We start from the raw sequence: 18263 nt of genomic DNA, 5'->3' as shown, positions 1-18263 counted from the left end.
GCCTGCTCTAATATTTTAAAATATATTATAAAACTCTACCTTAAAATTTACTTTATTGCTCAAATTTACTTTTTAAGAGCATTACCTATTTTTTCAGTATTTTATGGATATAAAAACTAGTATTAGCTAAACTAAAATTTTCTTAATTTTAATTTTCATCATGGTATACAATGTTAAAGATAAATTTAATCTGAGGTGTTATTTCTGCTTCTAAGTACCCTTATTATAAAATATATAAATATATAGATAATCTAAAAAATAAAAATAGTATCACATATTTTAGTCTGAAAGTTTTAGACTAGCAAAGACAAAGTTCTCATGACCCAGGATGGATAAAATAACACAACAAAGGCTAGGGTTGTAGCTCAGTGGTAGAGCATTTGCCTAGCATGTGTGAGGCACTGGGTTTACCTCAACACCACATATAATTAAAAAAAGGTCCATCAACAACTAAAAAATATTGCTCTTTATTTCCAATGTTCTCATTCACTTAACAGGAATCTGTAACTAAGTGATCATCCAATATGGTAACAAGTGTTAAAGTAAAAAGAAAAAAACACCAATAAATTTTTCCTTTCAATCCTAACATAAATATCCTAACATCTTAATATCAACTTATAAATATTCTGAATATAAAACTATAAAGCCATTCAAAATATCCAATATTTTAATACAAAAAAGTATACTCATAAATCTAACTTCCGTGATATCAAGACAAACCCAAGTGGAAAGCATTGATATCAAAGTATTTATCTAAGAAATCAAATATAACATTGAGTCATAAATTCAATTTTATTCTCCATCATTAAATCATCTATAATTAAATATCAATACCATTTTAATACAAAAGTATAGTGGCAGTCTAAAAATACAACTGTAAAATGCATAACTGAATATATGAATAAAACTTACTATCATCCATCTGGAGACTTGGTGGGCAGTAGAATTTCTTATGGGTAATTAAATTTGGTAATCCTCTGAAGAGACTGCGGCATAATTTACATTCAAAAATAGTGTCCACATCTTTTAATAAAATATGCTTAAGTTGTTTAGTTCCTAGGGGGAGAAAAAAGGAAAAATTTAACACAAAAGTTCACTTTACATGCACTTTTAAACTAGGCCACCACTGTTGACAATCCCAAAGTATAGTTACTCCTTGAAAACAAAATATTGGCACTTTTAACTTCTACCACAGCATATTTATAAATAAGTTATAAAACTAAGTTTTAAGCAAAATCCTAGTATCGTTTGGAAATCTGGACAGCTAAGATGGATACTCTTTTTCTACTTCAGCAGTCAATCAATTCTTGGGATATCCCACGACTATCATCCTGACATCTGGTTGATCATTATAATGAGCTTCGGAAAAAACCACATGCAACCCTTCCCTAGATATTCTGATTATACAGGTCTGGAGTAGGGCAGGAAAATGTTCCCCATCACTTCCTACTAAACTTTTTGGCTGGATCTTTCAGCCTTTTCTGAACTAGAAAGTGAACAAGGAGTTTTTCAATTCCCAGTTCCCTAAAGAAGGTCAAAACTTCATGACAGGGCTGCCTGCAAACTTTTCTTTTAAAATTCAGTTTACATTATTTCAGGCTCTAGACCAACATGGGATTATGGCTATTTAGTGTGACAGTACAGAATCTCTGTCCATACTGAGATAGAATTTTCAATTTGTGCTTAGTTCTTTTGATAGTACTTAAATCTATTCAAAGATTTTCTCTCTCAGAACTCTTACCCCAATTGTAATTAACTAATTATCAATATAATTACCAGTTCAACGTCTGTCTTTTACACTTAATTATAAACCCTGAAAACAGCCAAGAGCAAGTCTATCACATTTATAACTACAAAGTATTCATTTCGAATAATACTCAATATGTATTTGTTGAAGGAATGCTACTGATCTGTGATAGCTAAGCATTATGATGGAAGATCAAAGGCATAAGGGGAAAAAAAAAACATGGTAATGAGCATCCAATCTTTTTTGGGGAGTGAGAGACATCAGGGATTGAACTCAGGAGCACTCGACCACTGAGCCACATCCTCAGCCCTACTTTGTATTTTATTTAGAAACAGAGTCTCACTGAGTTGCTTAGTGCCTCACTTTTGCTGAGGCTGGCTTTGAACAAGATCCTCCTGCCTAGGCCTCCCACGCTACTGGGATTATAGGCATGCGCTACTGTGCATGACCACATCCAGTCTTTAAAATAAAAATATCCTCTAGGAATAAAACACAAATGAAGTAACCTTTTGTTGCTACTTCTTACAAGTCTTTGCTGCAGGTAAGGTGACAAAAATGATCTCCAGTCAAAACTGATTTCCAGTCCTCTATTAAATAAATGTGCCTTCAGTTTCATTAAATAGAGAAAATAATGGTAATACTGATTTCATTTTATCACTCAATATTTACAAAGCTCACTGAAAAATACCGTTAAGACCCATCTAGGTGCAAGGTGTTCTGTCATTGAACAAGAATTTGACTATCAAGTTCTAGGACTACTGAACAATATAAACTATCTTAGTATTATTAATATTATAGGGTCTATAAAAGTTAAATATTTCTGATTTAATCTTTTGTAATCTTTTCACATTTAATTTTTAAAATGTATTTTATCATCATTTTGAAAATGATGATCAGCCCTCAAAATTCTATGGCAAAGAAGATTGATTATGAAGTTATCAGAACATTACTAAGACTTAAGACATTCCAAATCTGATATTATCTAGTTATAAGACCTTAAAAATATAATTTTTGCACTTTGTTTACCCATCTTGTAAAACAGAACAAATGAAACCAAATCGATCTTGAAGAATTAAAAAAATAATACAAACTTAAGCAATTAAATTACATACATGAGTTTCTACTGGAAAAAAAATAATTTCCACCATTTCCCAAATCCAAATCTATTACTATTTCACTAGACTCTATCAGTAAAAAACTTGAAAACAAATTTTAAAGATTAAGAGAAAAGTGTGCACATTATTTATATGAAAGTAAATTCTCATGTTTATATTCTCTTGTCCATTTCACAATAAGAGTTAATGTTTAGTTTTTTTACTAGTTAACCCCACAAGTGATTAATAAACTATGAGAAGTAGACAAGGATAAAAATGCCTTGGCTCTCTGAGCCTAAGCCTCTCTAATTGTTCTACATGTAAAAAAAGTAGCTAAGTTCCACTGGAAGAAAAAAAGAAAAATTCTGTATATTAATTCTAAATTAAACGACCTGCAAGAGCCATACCATAGATGGTAAAAAAAAAAAAAAAAAGACTGAAGAGGAACACAGAAATAAAATTAACTAGATTTTAACTTAATTCAATAGAAGATTTAACTGGAAAGTACATAGTAACAGATTTAAAAACATAAAATAATCAGTTTGTAAACAACATTAGGTTATACATACACAGGTGTAAAAATGTAAGATTATCCCTAAATCAGACATATCACTTAGTCTGCCAAGTTCTCTCAATCACAGAAAAATAAAAACATTATCAATTTCTTAATTAGTCCTAGTAGATATATCAGTAGAGAATATGTATTTATTCCCAATAAACATGCAAAAATGTATCTGCCTCTAATTTTACACATCAATCTTAATCATCAATTACAAAGGCTTCCCCCAATACACACACACACACACACACACACACACACACGCCAAATGTTCTTTTTCTCCCGCGCTTTTCAGGCCTTCACCTACATTTTTTTTCTCTCCAACCCTAACATTCTCCTACTTCTCTAGTCCGGTTCATTTCCAGTAATCCTTTGGATCCCAGGTCAAATGTTATTTCCTTCAGGAAGTCTTCTCTGACCCCTCTGTTTTTGTTAATAATCATTCATCTGTACTCCTATAGCAACTTATATATCTATATAAACTTATCCCACCATCTTGTAATTAATCACTTTTAGGTATTCCCATTAAACTAGAAGTTCTAGAAGAACACAGAAGGCAACTTTGATCCTCACCACTGTATTCCCAGTCCTCAGGATAATAATGTCTGATTGGCACTGTCAAATGACAATGGAGAACTCTGTTTAGGAATACCTTCTTTTTTAAATCTGTGAAATTCATTGAGGTATCAAAGGGTGGGGGCTTAAAGATGATATCTTACACATTTTACAAATGTGAAAAATAAGATGTCTTATTCCCTTAATATAGACAATAAATTTTTTTTCCTAAGTTAGTTTCAATCACCATTAATGTGTTATGCTATTCCAAGGTAGGAATAATGACTTTAGTCACAATCAGTTACCATTTTCTGATTGCTTTTCTCACAATTACTCGTAGCCAACCAACTATACCTCTGACAATAGCCAAAACTCCCTGACACCTGCAACAACAAGACATAGTCATATAGACAGCAACAAAAAATTTTTCCATGTCTCTTGATCCTAGAACATAAACAGCCAAGCTGCATTCCTCCAAATTATTTCTTTTCCCATATTGTTCTCTTTCTTGCCTTAGGTTTTAAGATTATCTTAGAAGATACCACTTCCATAACACAATAAATTTATAGTAGAGTACAAATTATTTTAGGACAGTATCTACTTGATGAATCTTATAGTTTAATCTAACAAATACTTATATAATAAATATATGTATATAGGTATATATAAGTATACCAGATACAATGATATTCACCAGAAATATCAACATGAAGATGGTCTGTCCCTGAGAAATTCACAGACTAATATAAACGGCTGCTTTCCTAGAAACAAAGACCCAAAAGACATGCTCTGAAGATGACTATCAGAACAATAATCTATATTTTTTTTCTTACTAAACCAGAAAAATAGCTAGTCCCATTTTAAATTTATTACAATTGCTATGTAACAGTCAAAACTCATGCTATAGAACATGGCACTCTCCTATGCATCTCTCCTAAACCATATTTCCATCCTAAGTTTTTCTGTATAGAGTCAGGACTGAGGCATTATTATTCAGTCACAGCTTATACTAAGTGCAATTAAAATGGCTTTAAGCAGAAGAATAAAAATAAAAATAAAACACTTCAAAGAAGTTAAATGACTAAACCTAGGAAAACCTCTCTCTTCACACTAAAAATCTAAATAACAGACATGACACTTAGACAACAACAGTGGCACTAGCAAGTATCACACAAAGTTAATTCTTACTTTTCACTACCATACTATGAAAGTTACAATTTATTCCTAAGTATCAAAAAAGGCAGAGTTCCAGGAGGGAGTTCATTGCACATTGTAGTCTAGTATATTCTATAATACTGTATAATCTTTTTTATATAATGTTCTATATTATTTCTCTTTTCAATATTAAACATCTCAAGAATTTAAATAGAAGATGTCGACTTCATATTAAAGACCAAAATGAGTCCCTTTCTTTTCTTCCCATTTTTCTACCTCTAATCTTAAGACATCCCATAGCTCTTTCACCTCTATCAAATAAGAAATTAAGAATACTAAATTTACTTATAACAATTTAATAAATACCTAAAAGATATAAGTAAGTATCTAAAAGTAGTAAACCTTTTACTTGTTACTTAAATTTTTGTTTTTGTTTTGAGAGAAGTCAAAGAGTAAGAAAAATAAACTAAAAGTATTTACAGAAAGGGCAGAAACTTGAAGACACCAAATCACAGATGTGATCCTAGAAAAACTAAGGCAAAAGTCCATAAAACAAAGAGTTAAAGCAAACAACACATTTCAAGTCAGACAACCATCAGGGATTTCAGTGTACAGAATCTGTAATGACAAAATAGGCCACCTTTTAAAAATATGAGGCATCTATCTCTGGACTAATGTCAAAAAACGGCTACATCTACTGTCAATAAAGCAAAGGTACACAAGAGTGTGCAGTCTGCTACCATTTGTACTGGGAAGAAAATGAGGGATGTGTGCTTGTATGTGTATAAAAGGTCCCTGGCAGAAGACACATAAACCATGTAGCAGTAGTTGCTTGAGCAAAGAGGAACTGGGGGATAGAATAGTGAAGAAACTTAACTTTTTGCTCTATATCCTTTTTCCCCCCACCTATAGGCACATAATACTTATTCCAAAAGAAATATCTATTTAATTTACAAATCAAATAAAATTATATCAGGGATGAAGAAGAATTTCTAATTTAAAGCCAGGGAAAGAGTCCAAAACAAAAGCTAAAGACTAAGGCAAAGAGAAAAGGTTAAGACTGGTCAAATGGTATAATACATAAGGGCTTGGTGGACCTTAAAAATGAGTCAACACCCTCCCCAGACAGAAACCTTTTATGAACTTCTAGCTTAAGTAGGAATTAATACCAGCTTATGGACAGCCCAGTGTAAGAAGAAGTTGAGACACTCAAAGATAACTGAATGAGCTTAAAGACAAAGGTAGCTATCCTAACACATTATTACTGCCCAACCTGACTTGGCCTCTGAAGGTTAACAAGAACAAAAACATGGACTTGCAAGTTCTATCTTCAAATATCTGCATAAGATATATAGCAACACCAGAAAAGTTGTTTAGATGCAATGTGTATAACCTAGTTATAATGGAAAGAGCCTAGAAGGAGATGGGTCACTGAGGATGTGCTTGGAAGTAGATTGGGACAGGGAGGAACTGACACTTCTAAGATTGGGAGGGATTTTAGTCCCTAAGTCATGTGGCCCAAACTTTAAGGTTTTAGTCAGCCTTGACTTAAATATCTTCGTACTAAATAAGAGGTACTTTAATAGAATTTAGGTTATCCAGATATGCAAGAGTTTACTACCTTGAGGAAATTAAAATTACTTAGTTATGGGACACAATAAAGAAATAATCCTTTTTAAATCCCAAATTAGTTTCTCTGTGCCATTCAGTGCATTTCTACCTTTATCTTTAAGCATTACCTATAAATTAAACTATTGGTTATTTATAGATTTAAAATTATAATATTTTCAGAATTTGCCTACATAAAAAATAAAAGGAAAATTTGCAGGGGACATTTCTTTTAAAGAACACGTTTCAAAAGATAAACATAAATGGCTTTGGAATGACACCATTTTAGTCCCTGATATTTAGCTTGCATAGTAAAGTGTTGGCAAAAAGAAAATAGGTATAACCAGAGTACAATGAAAAAACAATTTCACCTTTAAATATTTATCTTCTAAGATTAAAAACACATGGATTAAGTACAGAATATGGTTGAAAGGCTTTTTTAAACAAGATAAATGGGCTGGGGATGTGGCTCAAGAGCAGCGCGCTTGCCTGGCAAACGTGCGGCCCGGGTTCGATCCTCAGCACCACATACAAACAAAGATGTTGTGTCCACCGAAAACTAAAAAAATAAATATTAAAGTTCTCTCTCTCTCTCTCTCTCTCACTCTCTCTTTAAAAAAAAAATAAATAAAATAAACAAGATAAAGCATTTATGAGTTAATCTAGTCTAACTTCTCAAATAACACTACAATAAGCTAAAGCAGTATAAAATAACCTTTAATAATAAATATTCCAAAAGAAAAAACCTTTGGCAAGAAATATTACTAAATAGGAAAAGTTATTAATCTCATTTCCATGGTATGAGAAAGAACAAAATGAACTTTTATATTTGTTTAAAATTAGCAAAAATAAATCATTATTCTGTTATGCAGATATAAATATTGTACAAAAACTTATTTATTAAACATACTGTATTTATTATAGCAGAATATGACTTGTAATTTATTTGATAACCAAGGACAATAATCAAAAGTTAAAAAAAAATTTGAAAAAGGTTATAACACCATCTAACATTTAATTCAGCAAAAATTTGTGGATACAGAATGCAAAAAGGCAAAAATCATAAGGACTATAGATGAAAAAGAAATGTGTCTTAGAAAGTCAGAGAAAACAATTTCATTTGATTAAGGGATAACCTATTTCTTAGAATCCTCAAGTAAAACAAATATATGCATTTCCCCTTTACATTATAAAAACAAGCACCTCAAAAAAATTCTCATCAATAATTACACATAAATTATCTGTTACTTTCAATTTCAGAATTTTTTTAGGAAGATAGTAAGCTTTAAAATGATGTCAAGAAAAATAAATAAATAAAATGACGACAAGATATTCTAAACCTTTAAGTGTCCACTAGTTAGTTGCCCATCGGTTGTGTCTATTTGCTTGTTCTTGTTTGACTGAACAGTCTGTAACGTCAGAGAAACCAAATTTATAAAAACGTTGACAAGGGGATTATAAGAATCACAACAACCTAGGACATTACTGACATCACAAGGGTGCTAATCATTCTTAATCATTTATATGTAGTAACATCTATTCTAAAGCATTGAATTACAACTGTAAAAATATCTTTATTTTACAGCTAGTTCTTATAATAATCTAATGGAAACTGGAATGTCTTTTTTTCCCCTATCCTGTGCTCTATTAAAGATATTGAAAATACAGAAACTCCAGAATTTGGTAGGAGGTGAGTCACATAAACAGAGATGATAATGTAATTAATCTAGAATAAATTGATATCTCAGACATTCAGAGTAATCTACTATACCAAAGCTTTTGAAGACCCAAAAAAATTTAATGCCTTTTGCAAATTTATAAACATGACAAAAGATAACAATGGATTTTTAAAAGGAAGCATTTTTACCAGCAAATACGCCACATAATACGTTTCTTTAAACAAATCTATTTGAAAATTAATATATAGTATGTAGTATTGAAAAACATTTTCTATATCAAGTCAATATTTATTCATTTGTTTTAACATTTAAAATATTCTATTAAAAAACTAATATATATATATATCTTAATTTTTTAAAATTATGTCTAAGATTTCTAGATAGTTTTTAACTACTGTGTAAAGACTGAAAAATACATCCTAAAACATTCATACCTGATCGAAAGCATTCAATTATTTGCTGAATACCAGATTTGGATGTCTGTAGTGGTTGCTGTAACAAAGGAGGATCTCCAGGTTCCAGGATATAAACTACATGGAAGACAAACACCCACCCCAACCCCCACAAAAAAAGGGTTATTTAAGTGATTTACTATTGAAGTAAAACAATGGTTTTGCTACAATTATGTTAATAAAAATCACATTTGCATATATTTTTATATATATACACACACACATATATAATTCACCATCATCTTTGTAAGGCAAAATGAAACAATGAACAGAAAAAGCAAATAATTCTCAAAGGCTAAATTAAGGCTACAAAAGGCTAGACATTAGGTTTAAATTACGTTTCTTACTATTTCAGAATCATTTAGTACACATGCTATACATTTGCCTTTTTATTCCCATTAAAGAAGAGTCACTACGTTTAGTAAAAATTATAAGGCTAGCTACACCCAATTAGCCATTCCAAAAGCCTTTGGATAATCTGGTATATCTCTCTGGACAATTATAAGAGCAAACTAAAAACCTTCTAAGAAGTAACTGAACAAGTGCACAATGATGGATTTACAAGAAAGTTTTCACCTGAAGTACTCTACAACACTGTATAAAATAAAGAGAAATTTCAAGCAACTTTTTAAAAAGTCTCTCAATAGGCACCAGATGAAACTATGAAACATTCATACAACAGAATCTCTCACAACTATTGAAAGCATGAGCTTAATCTACATGTACTGACATCAAAAATTATTAAGCAACAAAAATGACATAGACTATGACCCCACTTACATTAAAACATTTAAATATACAGAAAAACGTAAGTTCAATATATATTTGTGTGTATATAGAAGCTAATATAAATAGAAAAACAAAATTTAGCAAAACTCCTGTCAGTGTTGGCTTATAGGAATGATGTTCCCTTTCTGCCTCACACATCACTATTACTTCAGAGCCTGGGCTTTTAGAAGTATACATTTTAGAAGCAACAAAATTTTTATATAATTTTTCCATTTTAAGATAAAAATTCTCATTTTTATATACTACCTGTACTTTCTAAGATCCTTGGATTAGTAGTATAAATATATAGTTACTCATGGTAATATCAATCAAGGTAGCTGAAAAGGAAAACTGACTTTTTCCATCAGTTATCAAACAAAGAGAGAGGCTGTGGTAGAGAAAGGTGAGCCACTTTAATTATCTCTTTTTAAAACATGGTAAAGTGTTCTACTCAAGTATTACCACCATAATCCAAGATCATTGCTTGGTATGGGAAAATAAAAAAGGATAACTTCAATAATTTATGCTGCCACTGCTTCAGGGCTTTGGCTTGGATAAGCAATTAGCTTTTGACAAAGGGACTGATGCCTGCTGTGCTATGCATATAGAAGCAGCCTTAGATGCATCAAATCAAGTGCTCAGTGTACACAGACAGAAGGAACTATGGTTGCAGGACCAAGTCATTTCATTAAGCAAAATTTTCCCAATTTTAAGAGAAACTTTAGGAGTGTTTTAAGTGAATTAAAAATATATACACACGTAACTCATTTTGAGAACATATGACACTGGCAAAACTGCAATGATAAAGAACCTAATACTACACATCTGGACTGCCTGCATTTTCATTTTCATTCTATTTATTAGATATAACTGGAACAAATAAACTCTCTGAATTCTTTCACTTCTCTAAAATGGGGACAATAAAAGCATCTAAATCATATGATTGTGTCAAAATTAAATAAGCTAGTGCAAGAAAACTGCTGGATTATAGTAAGTGCTCAATAAACATTCTATTATCTTCATGATGTACAAATCAACAGCTTGCCTGACACCAAAAACTGAAAAGTCTTTTTACAAAATCCAAGTAGAAGTCAATCTCTTAGACAGTCTATTAGCAGATTGATAATACTGTTTATTTGAATTCAGTGGTTCTCTTTTCAGTGTCTGTTCATCATAGCAATTTATAACTGTTTATAAAATAGAATAATTAACTACAAAAGAAAGGGTGAAACCCCTTCCAATGTAAAGAAAAAATCAGTTCTAGGTCTGCTCTATAGGATTCAAGAAATCAAGTATTAGAGAATGAAAAAATAAATAAGGTAGGGACATTGGAGGGGGAGTGGTGATGACAAGAGACTTCACCCTGCAGCCCCCTTTCCTCATTCAGGTACATGCTCCAGAAAATCACCTATAGTACACCAACTCCCAGTTCCACATAACAATACCTAATTTTAAAGCTAGAACAAAGTTTCCTACCCATCTCCCTCAGATCACTGATACCACCAGAACACATATTCATCCTGAGACAACATTTAAAAGTAAGCTAGGGTTAACCTAGCTCTGCCTGAATGTATCCATATCTGTAGAGCTCCCACTATAAAGAACAATTCTTTCTTCATTTGAAAAAACACTCTCAACTCTAGAAAACTTTATAGATTAATACTCTATAAATCTCCTCTTAAATGTCCTATCATTCTTCCCATGATCAGGCCCATCCACGTTATGACCATTTAAACAAAAGAAAAAAAAGAAAAAAGAAAAAAACTGCCTCCAACCAAAAAACAAACTCTCAGAGCCATCTTTTCAGACAGCTTACCAAGAACAAACTCCCCAGAATATAGCATCCATTTTTGCCTTCTGTATTAAAATGTTCCTTAAAGATCATTCTAATTATGATGTCTGGGATTTGCTTACAAATAATAGGGTTTGGGGAAGTAGTTGGAAGGTAGAGAAAGGAATTGTGAATATAGAAGAAAAGAGATTGTCTGGGTATTGATAATTGATGGAGTTGTGTTAATTATTACATCAGATTCCTTAAAACATTCTATTTTGAAGGTTTTAAATTTCTATTTTAAAAAATTCTTAAAACATAACTAAGAAAATATTTCACATACACTGACAGGCTTATAATACCACTCACTCTTCACTATAAATTGACCCATCCCATCAAGGCACAATGATCACAGGAATACTGCTCTCATCTGAGGAGTCACCCAGTATTCATAATCCAAATGAGGACAGACTGCTCAAGAGAGCCAATTAAAGAATTTCTCAAACATCATGTCATCTACTTTCCTCCAACTGAGGACATCCTTTTAAACATTATCACACCATAACACATTTCTTTCAATCCTGGAAACATCCTCCCATTTAGCAAACACTTTCCCCTGAAAAAAAATAATAATGAACTACTCTGTTAAGTAAACAAATTTCTAGCTTTCCATTGAACTAAATCCTCAAAAAGTATTTGATTCTAGCTAAGAAAGCAAAGAAATAATAACTACTTTTAATCTCATAAATCTGAGTATTAACCTACACGGAAAAGTTTCTGGTAAAAGAAAAATAAAATTTTAAAGTAGTACAATTTTTCTAATTTCCTGTCAACAGAAGACAAAAAAAGCAAAAATAGTTCAGTATACATTAAAAAGTTCTATTTCAGAAAACATTTTTTGTTTAAAAAACATTAAAAAAACATTTTTATAATTAAAATTCTCTAGTAAACATCAATTACTAGAATATATTAAGTAAAGCATGTTAACAAATTATCTTATTTACATCCATCTCTTTCGACACAAAAGTTCTATGAGGAGCCCAGCAGTGGCATATGCCCATAATCCCAGCTCTCAGGAGGCCGAGGCAGGACAATCACAAGTTCGAGCCAGTCTGGGCAAAAAACATACTGAGATCCTGTCTCAAAATAAAATAAAAAGGTCTGGGATATAATTCAGTGAAAGAGTTCTGGCATGCAAGGGCCTGGCTTCAATCCCCAGTACTAGAAAAAAAAATTTATGTAGGAAAGACCTTATGTCTTATTCACCATTTATACCCTCATTGCACTGGAAAGCACCTGACACCTAATAGGTGTTCAACAATAACTGGTTAAAAAAATAAATGAGCAAACACCGGGCTGGGGTATAGCTCAGTGGTAGAGTACTTGCCTATCATGTGTGAGGCACTGGGTTTGATTCTCAGATAAAGATAATTTATTTAATTATCTTTATTTAATTAAGGTAGGTAAATAAAAATAAAGGTCTACTGAACATGCAAACACTTCTTCCTAAATAAGATAATTTCATTAATTTAACTCAAATGAATTGAAGTGTTCTCAGAAACAAACTAGAATACAAGGTCAGTGGCATATAGTATAAAAGGCATTCACATTCTGAACTTTAAAACTAGCAAACACCATTCAACTCCATAAAACATAAGCAATGTAGCCTCAAATACAAAAAAACATGCAGTGTGAAAGGGTATGGAAAGTTAGGTCAGGGACAGTTGAACAGAAACTGGATCACATCATGGGATTGACTACTTTATTCTAACAGGTGAATTATTACTGATCTCAACAAAGTGAAGTAGACATAAGGCCACAGTACAAATTTTATTCTCATGTGTAGTCAATTTTTTGGAAATGGAAGCTCTTTCCCTTTAGCATTGCTGTTCTTCCCCATCAGGAAATTAGTTAAAAATGAATTTATTGTGATGACACTCAGTACATAAGTGCAATTACTCCAATAAAAAAAGCAAACAAAAGTTAAAAAAAAATCTAGTAACTTCTAAGTTCAAAATGATAACACCTGCCTTTGAACTAGAAGAGAGTCATCTTTATTTGGTTTAGTGACAGTATATACTTGATTTCCTTTTAAGCTGCACCTCTAAATGTCACAAAGCACATCAAAGTTCTAACTAGAAGAACTGACAATGGTTTTTATACCACATCTATCAAATTAAAGTTTGTTAAATCTTCACAAGACTCCAAAAACCTTTCATTTCATAAATTAAACTAATAGTTTTGTCCTAACAAAACCTGATTCTCTCAGCAAGTTCAACCATCTTTAACCCAACTACACTCATTTTTGACTATTCTTTAATCAAAATGCATGAGAATGCATTGAAGTTTAAATGAAACAATTTTCACAAAGATACATGCTAGTATTCTACTACTATCTTTTCCTATCTCTTCAGTTTTAAACACTCAGAGCATAGGGGTACTCTGCTGACTGCAGACTGCCTTCAAAGAGCAGAAAAAGAACTGAGTGATTGATCTTGTGGAAATGATTGAAGGTGACACTTGCAGTACTTTAAGAGATCAAGCAGGGGTGACCTCTTGTTTGTACAAGCTTTTAGCTTCATAACTGTTTTTTTGCTGGGGAAACTTATAGCCTATTTTACTTAAGAATGATTTCTTGGGCAATAGGCAAAGAAAACCAGAAGGAACCAAAAGGCAAAGTGACTCTGATGGAGGGCAAAGTCATTGGGGGGAAAAAAGGGACATACCTGGTTCACAGCATCCGTGATGATGGTGGTCAGTTTGACAGTATTTGTCCCTCAAAGGCATTTTCAGTGGGTGCGACCTACTTTCCTTTCACTGCAAGAAGCTCTTCATTGCGGCTGGGCTGTAGAAAGAGACACAAACCCATCACTCACTCTGAACTTCCTGGGGGCTCTGACTGCACTTCCAGATATGTTCCCATCACAGCTTGCCCTCCAATGACCCACTCCTTCTTCTCGAAAAGGAAGCGGACCAACAAACGAACCAGTTTTCAGCCCGAAGTATCGGCACAGGTTCATCACCCTACCCGGAAACGCAGCCTCGCGCGCGCAGCGCGGCGCAAGGAGAAGGCCTGGCCGGCTGCGCAGGCGGCAGCGGCCTCGCAGTCCTAGGCAGGCGGGCGGGCGCGCGCGGAGAGGGTGGCGCGGGGCGCGGCGGACCTTGCCGGGCTCCTAGGCTGCCGGGCTCCTAGGCTGCCGAGGTACGACTCCCGCCGGAGGCCGGTCCACGCCGCCCCCTCCCGCCACGCACGTGCATTGGGGTCTCCCTGGCGCAGCCCCGGTGCCCAAACCAAGTGCGCCCAACTTACTTAACTCCTGGGGCGGGCCGGCGGCCAGGCGGAAAGAAGGTAGGGAGGCCGGGCGGCTGCGGGGACAGCCTGGCGGGGAGGCGGCTGCGGGCCCCACCTGGCGCAGTCGCCGCGGACCACGCCAAGGGGAAGCGGGGTTCGGGCCGACGCGCTCCCAAAGAGTCCCCGCCGGCGCTGACGCGGAAGCGCCACAGCTCACCACGTCCCTCCGCTGGCCGAGAAGGCGGCGGCGGCTCACGGCGTCCCTCCGCGCTGTGGGGCCGAAGGACTGGCGGCGCGCGGGCGCGGGCAGTTGACAGGAGGAACCGCCCGGCAGCAGCGCCGCGGCCACCACCGAAGGAACCGGAGTGGGCAAGATCCGAAGCGCCCCTTGCCAGGGCAACGGCTGCCGCCGCAGCCCGGCTCCCCTCAGCGCCGCTCCACCTGCAACGGTCCCTCAGGCTTTTGGAGAGGGGCGGGGAAGGACGGGGGTTACCCCCACCTTGGGCCTTTCTGGCAGCAGTTGTTTCAGGAAACTTTATTAACTTAGTCCTTCTTTTTCTCTGTCTCCCCCTCCCCGGAAAGTCCGAACTACCGCCGCGGAGCGGGCTGAAGGGGGAAGCAGAGACTCTCCGGCAGCGACGGAGAGCGACTGACTGACCCCGGACGGAGATGGGGCGAGGGCAGGAAGTGACAAGCTCACGGAGTGGGTGGGGGGAGTGTGGCCGGCACGCCCGGCAGCGCCGCGCGCATGCGCTCGGTCGGCGCCCCCGCCTGTGGGGAGGTGTCGCGCCTCCCGCCCGGGCCGGGCTACAGGGAGGAGGCCGAGCGGGTGGCGCTGGAGCAGCGACCGGGATGTCCGGCCGGCTGGCATCTCGCGCGCGCGCGCGCGCGTACTCATCATCCCGCCGGCGGACCCAGAGCCGAAGTCCCGCTTTGCGCGCACCGGGAAGTGTGGGGCCCGCGGTGCCAGTTCGCGCCGCGCTGGGGTTTGGGCTGCTGTGCCAAACTGTTGCTTTCGCCGAGCTTCTTTAAGAGGAACCGACCCTGAGAGGGTTGGGAAAACACTACAAGAAAACTTTAGGAAAGGGGTTGGCAGATAATGTGAGCTGTGGATGGTGATGATCCAAAAAGGCTATTCGTGCGTCTATAAATGGCAAAAATCGAACTTTGCGTTTTTTTTCTCTAGCCAACAGTTTTGAAACTCTGCGTCTTGGAACTTGGGAGGGGGGGATCTTCATCAGGTTATCTGGGGAGAAACAATCTATCCGCAGTAGATCAGTATTTATTCCAGGAGCACTCTGCTGTTAAAATCACAAAGTGAAGTTGGGTCACGTGGGTAGTACTCACTTTCCCTCCCCTTCAGTGGTGCCCAAATCCTGCTCGGAAAATCTCCGAAGATCTCCATCGTCTGTCAAATCTGCAAACCCAAGACTGCTTCAGGGTGCTAAGGAAGCCCCTCTGCCTCCTCCCCAACTCTGAGAACGAAACTTTTGCCTTTGATAACTTAGAGCAAATGTGTCCACTGTCGGGAAACTTTATGGAGAAAAAAGAGCATCTGCCTAGTTTATCACCCCCCTTACCAATATCACTAAAACCTTCGCAGTTATCTAACTTAAGCTGCCAGTTATCAGGGACCTGAAAAAGTAAAGTTTAGTATACAGGCTCTGTGTGTTTGGGAAGAAAAAGAAAGGAAAAAAAAAGACCAAAATACGTTTTCAAAATCCAAAAGAAAGCTTGTAAATTGATGAATTTGCTGCTGTAAAAATGTCGGGTGGAACATTTGTGTCTTTCAGAATTGTAGCAGTTTGATTATGGGGGTACAAGAAAGGAGTAGAAAAATAATCTAGATACACATTAACCAGCCACATAAGTAGTGTTTATGCTATATTTATCTGTCCCGTGGTCAAGAGGCATCACCCATTACCTGTCACAGATTATAAAGTGATGTGCAATAAATTATGTCATTTCTATGTGATGGTCTTATGCAGCCATTATAACATTTTGTCTAATAGTTGAATAGAATATGCTTAGCTATAAAAATGAGTATTTTTTGAAATGTGACACCTTAACAGTGCAATTACATGTGACTTATTTTCTTTATGCTTTTGTATACTTTGAAAAATTTCTAATTAAACAAAAAAAAACCTTGAGCAAAAAAAAAAAAAGTTAAAAGTCAATTAGGCTGTACTGAGAAATGGTATAGAATAATAATAAAGCACAACCATAAGAACAAAACTAAATATACATGAGTGACACTATGCCATAAAAATTGAAATGAAACAAAACAAATATTTGAGGTATTTGAATTGTAAAATTGGAGGCATATAATCATTTCCAGAAGATCTTTTCCTACTTTTGCATAAGGATATTGTTACAGATTAGAAAATGAATATTTTCTAATTTATGGGAGTTTGGACTTAGAAAATGAATATTCCCATAAACCTGAAAAGACTTTATGTCAGATATGTAAGAGTTATAAATGTTTGCTGACTGGATTTGGAGTTTTTATTTCTAATGTAAATATATGCTGTGTCATACATAACATTAAAGTTCAAAGTGGTCATTACTAGAAGTGCTCAGAATTGCTTGCTAACATAACTTTCGGACAATCTCTAAAAAATTAGAGACAAGATTGAAATGTGCCTGTGGGTGAAACAAATATTAAACACTGATTCAAAGAATTTAAAAGATGAAAACAAATCATGGAACTTATCAAGTAACCCTCATTTTAAAGCTGAGAAAACAGACCCAGAGAATATATTGATGTGCTGAAAGTCAGTAACAGAACTGGGTTCGGGACCTAGTTAGCGCTCTACTGTAATGACAATAGTAATATCTGAAGTGTACTGAATAGTTTATATGTTTTAAGCTCTGGTTTTAATTCAGTTAACTTTATAAATCCAATGCATTTTTCTTATCCTTCCATTCTATGGTGAGGAAACTGATATAAAGAGATTAGATAATTTTTTTATTGGTTGTTCACAACATTACAAATCTCTTGACATATCATATTTCATACATTAGATTGAAGTGGGTTATGAACCCCCAATTTTACCCCAAATGCAGATTGCAGAATCACGTCGGTTACACATCCACAATTTTACATAATGCCCTATTAGTAATTGTTGTATTCTGCTACCTTTCCTATCCCCTACTATCCCCCCTCCCCTCCCCTCCCATCTTCTCTCTCTACCCCATCTACTGTAATTCAATTCTCTCCTTGTTTATTTTCATATTCCCCTCACAACCTTTTATATGTAATTTTGTATAGCAATGAGGGTCTCCCTTCATTTCCATGCAATTTCCCTTTTCTCTCCCTTTCCCTCCGATCTCATGTCTCTGTTTAATGTTAATCTTTTCTTCGTGCTCTTCCTCCCTGCTCTGTTCATAGTTGCTCTCATTATATCAAAGAAGACATTTGGTATTTGTTTTTTTAGGGATTGGCTAGCTTCACTAAGCATAATCTGCTCTAGTGCCATCAATTTCCCTGCAAATTCCATGATTTTGTCATTTTTTAATGCTGCGTAATACTCCATGGTGTATAAATGCCACATTTTTTTTATCCATTCATCTATTGAAGGGC

At 35.6% G+C, this 18263-nt stretch overlaps 1 protein-coding gene and 1 long non-coding RNA gene across 3 annotated transcripts in view; one reads left to right on the top strand and one right to left on the bottom strand.

Annotated features, from left to right (window-relative positions):
* Positions 1 to 14838, bottom strand: part of ZNF800 (zinc finger protein 800) — a 49491-nt gene extending 34653 nt beyond the window's left edge. For both annotated transcript variants that reach the window (XM_081287117.1, XM_081287118.1), the window contains exons 1-4: positions 14699 to 14838; positions 14115 to 14233; positions 8832 to 8927; positions 913 to 1056 (exon numbers count right to left, since the gene is read on the bottom strand). In XM_081287117.1, coding sequence (XP_081143243.1) covers positions 913 to 1056; positions 8832 to 8927; positions 14115 to 14175 — 301 coding nt within the window. In that variant the 5' untranslated portion in view covers positions 14176 to 14233; positions 14699 to 14838. The remainder of the gene's footprint in view (positions 1 to 912; positions 1057 to 8831; positions 8928 to 14114; positions 14234 to 14698) is intronic.
* LOC308645112 overlaps positions 14354 to 18263 on the top strand; it is a 31795-nt gene continuing 27885 nt past the window's right edge. The window contains exon 1 of the long non-coding RNA XR_014021158.1: positions 14354 to 14737. This is a non-coding gene — a long non-coding RNA (uncharacterized lncRNA). The remainder of the gene's footprint in view (positions 14738 to 18263) is intronic.

This window comes from Spermophilus citellus (assembly GCF_964194105.1).
Source record: "Spermophilus citellus genome assembly, chromosome: 3".
Lineage (NCBI taxonomy): Eukaryota > Metazoa > Chordata > Mammalia > Rodentia > Sciuridae > Spermophilus > Spermophilus citellus.
Note: the sequence above shows the minus strand (reverse complement) of the source record. Positions and strands in the feature narration are given on the sequence as shown.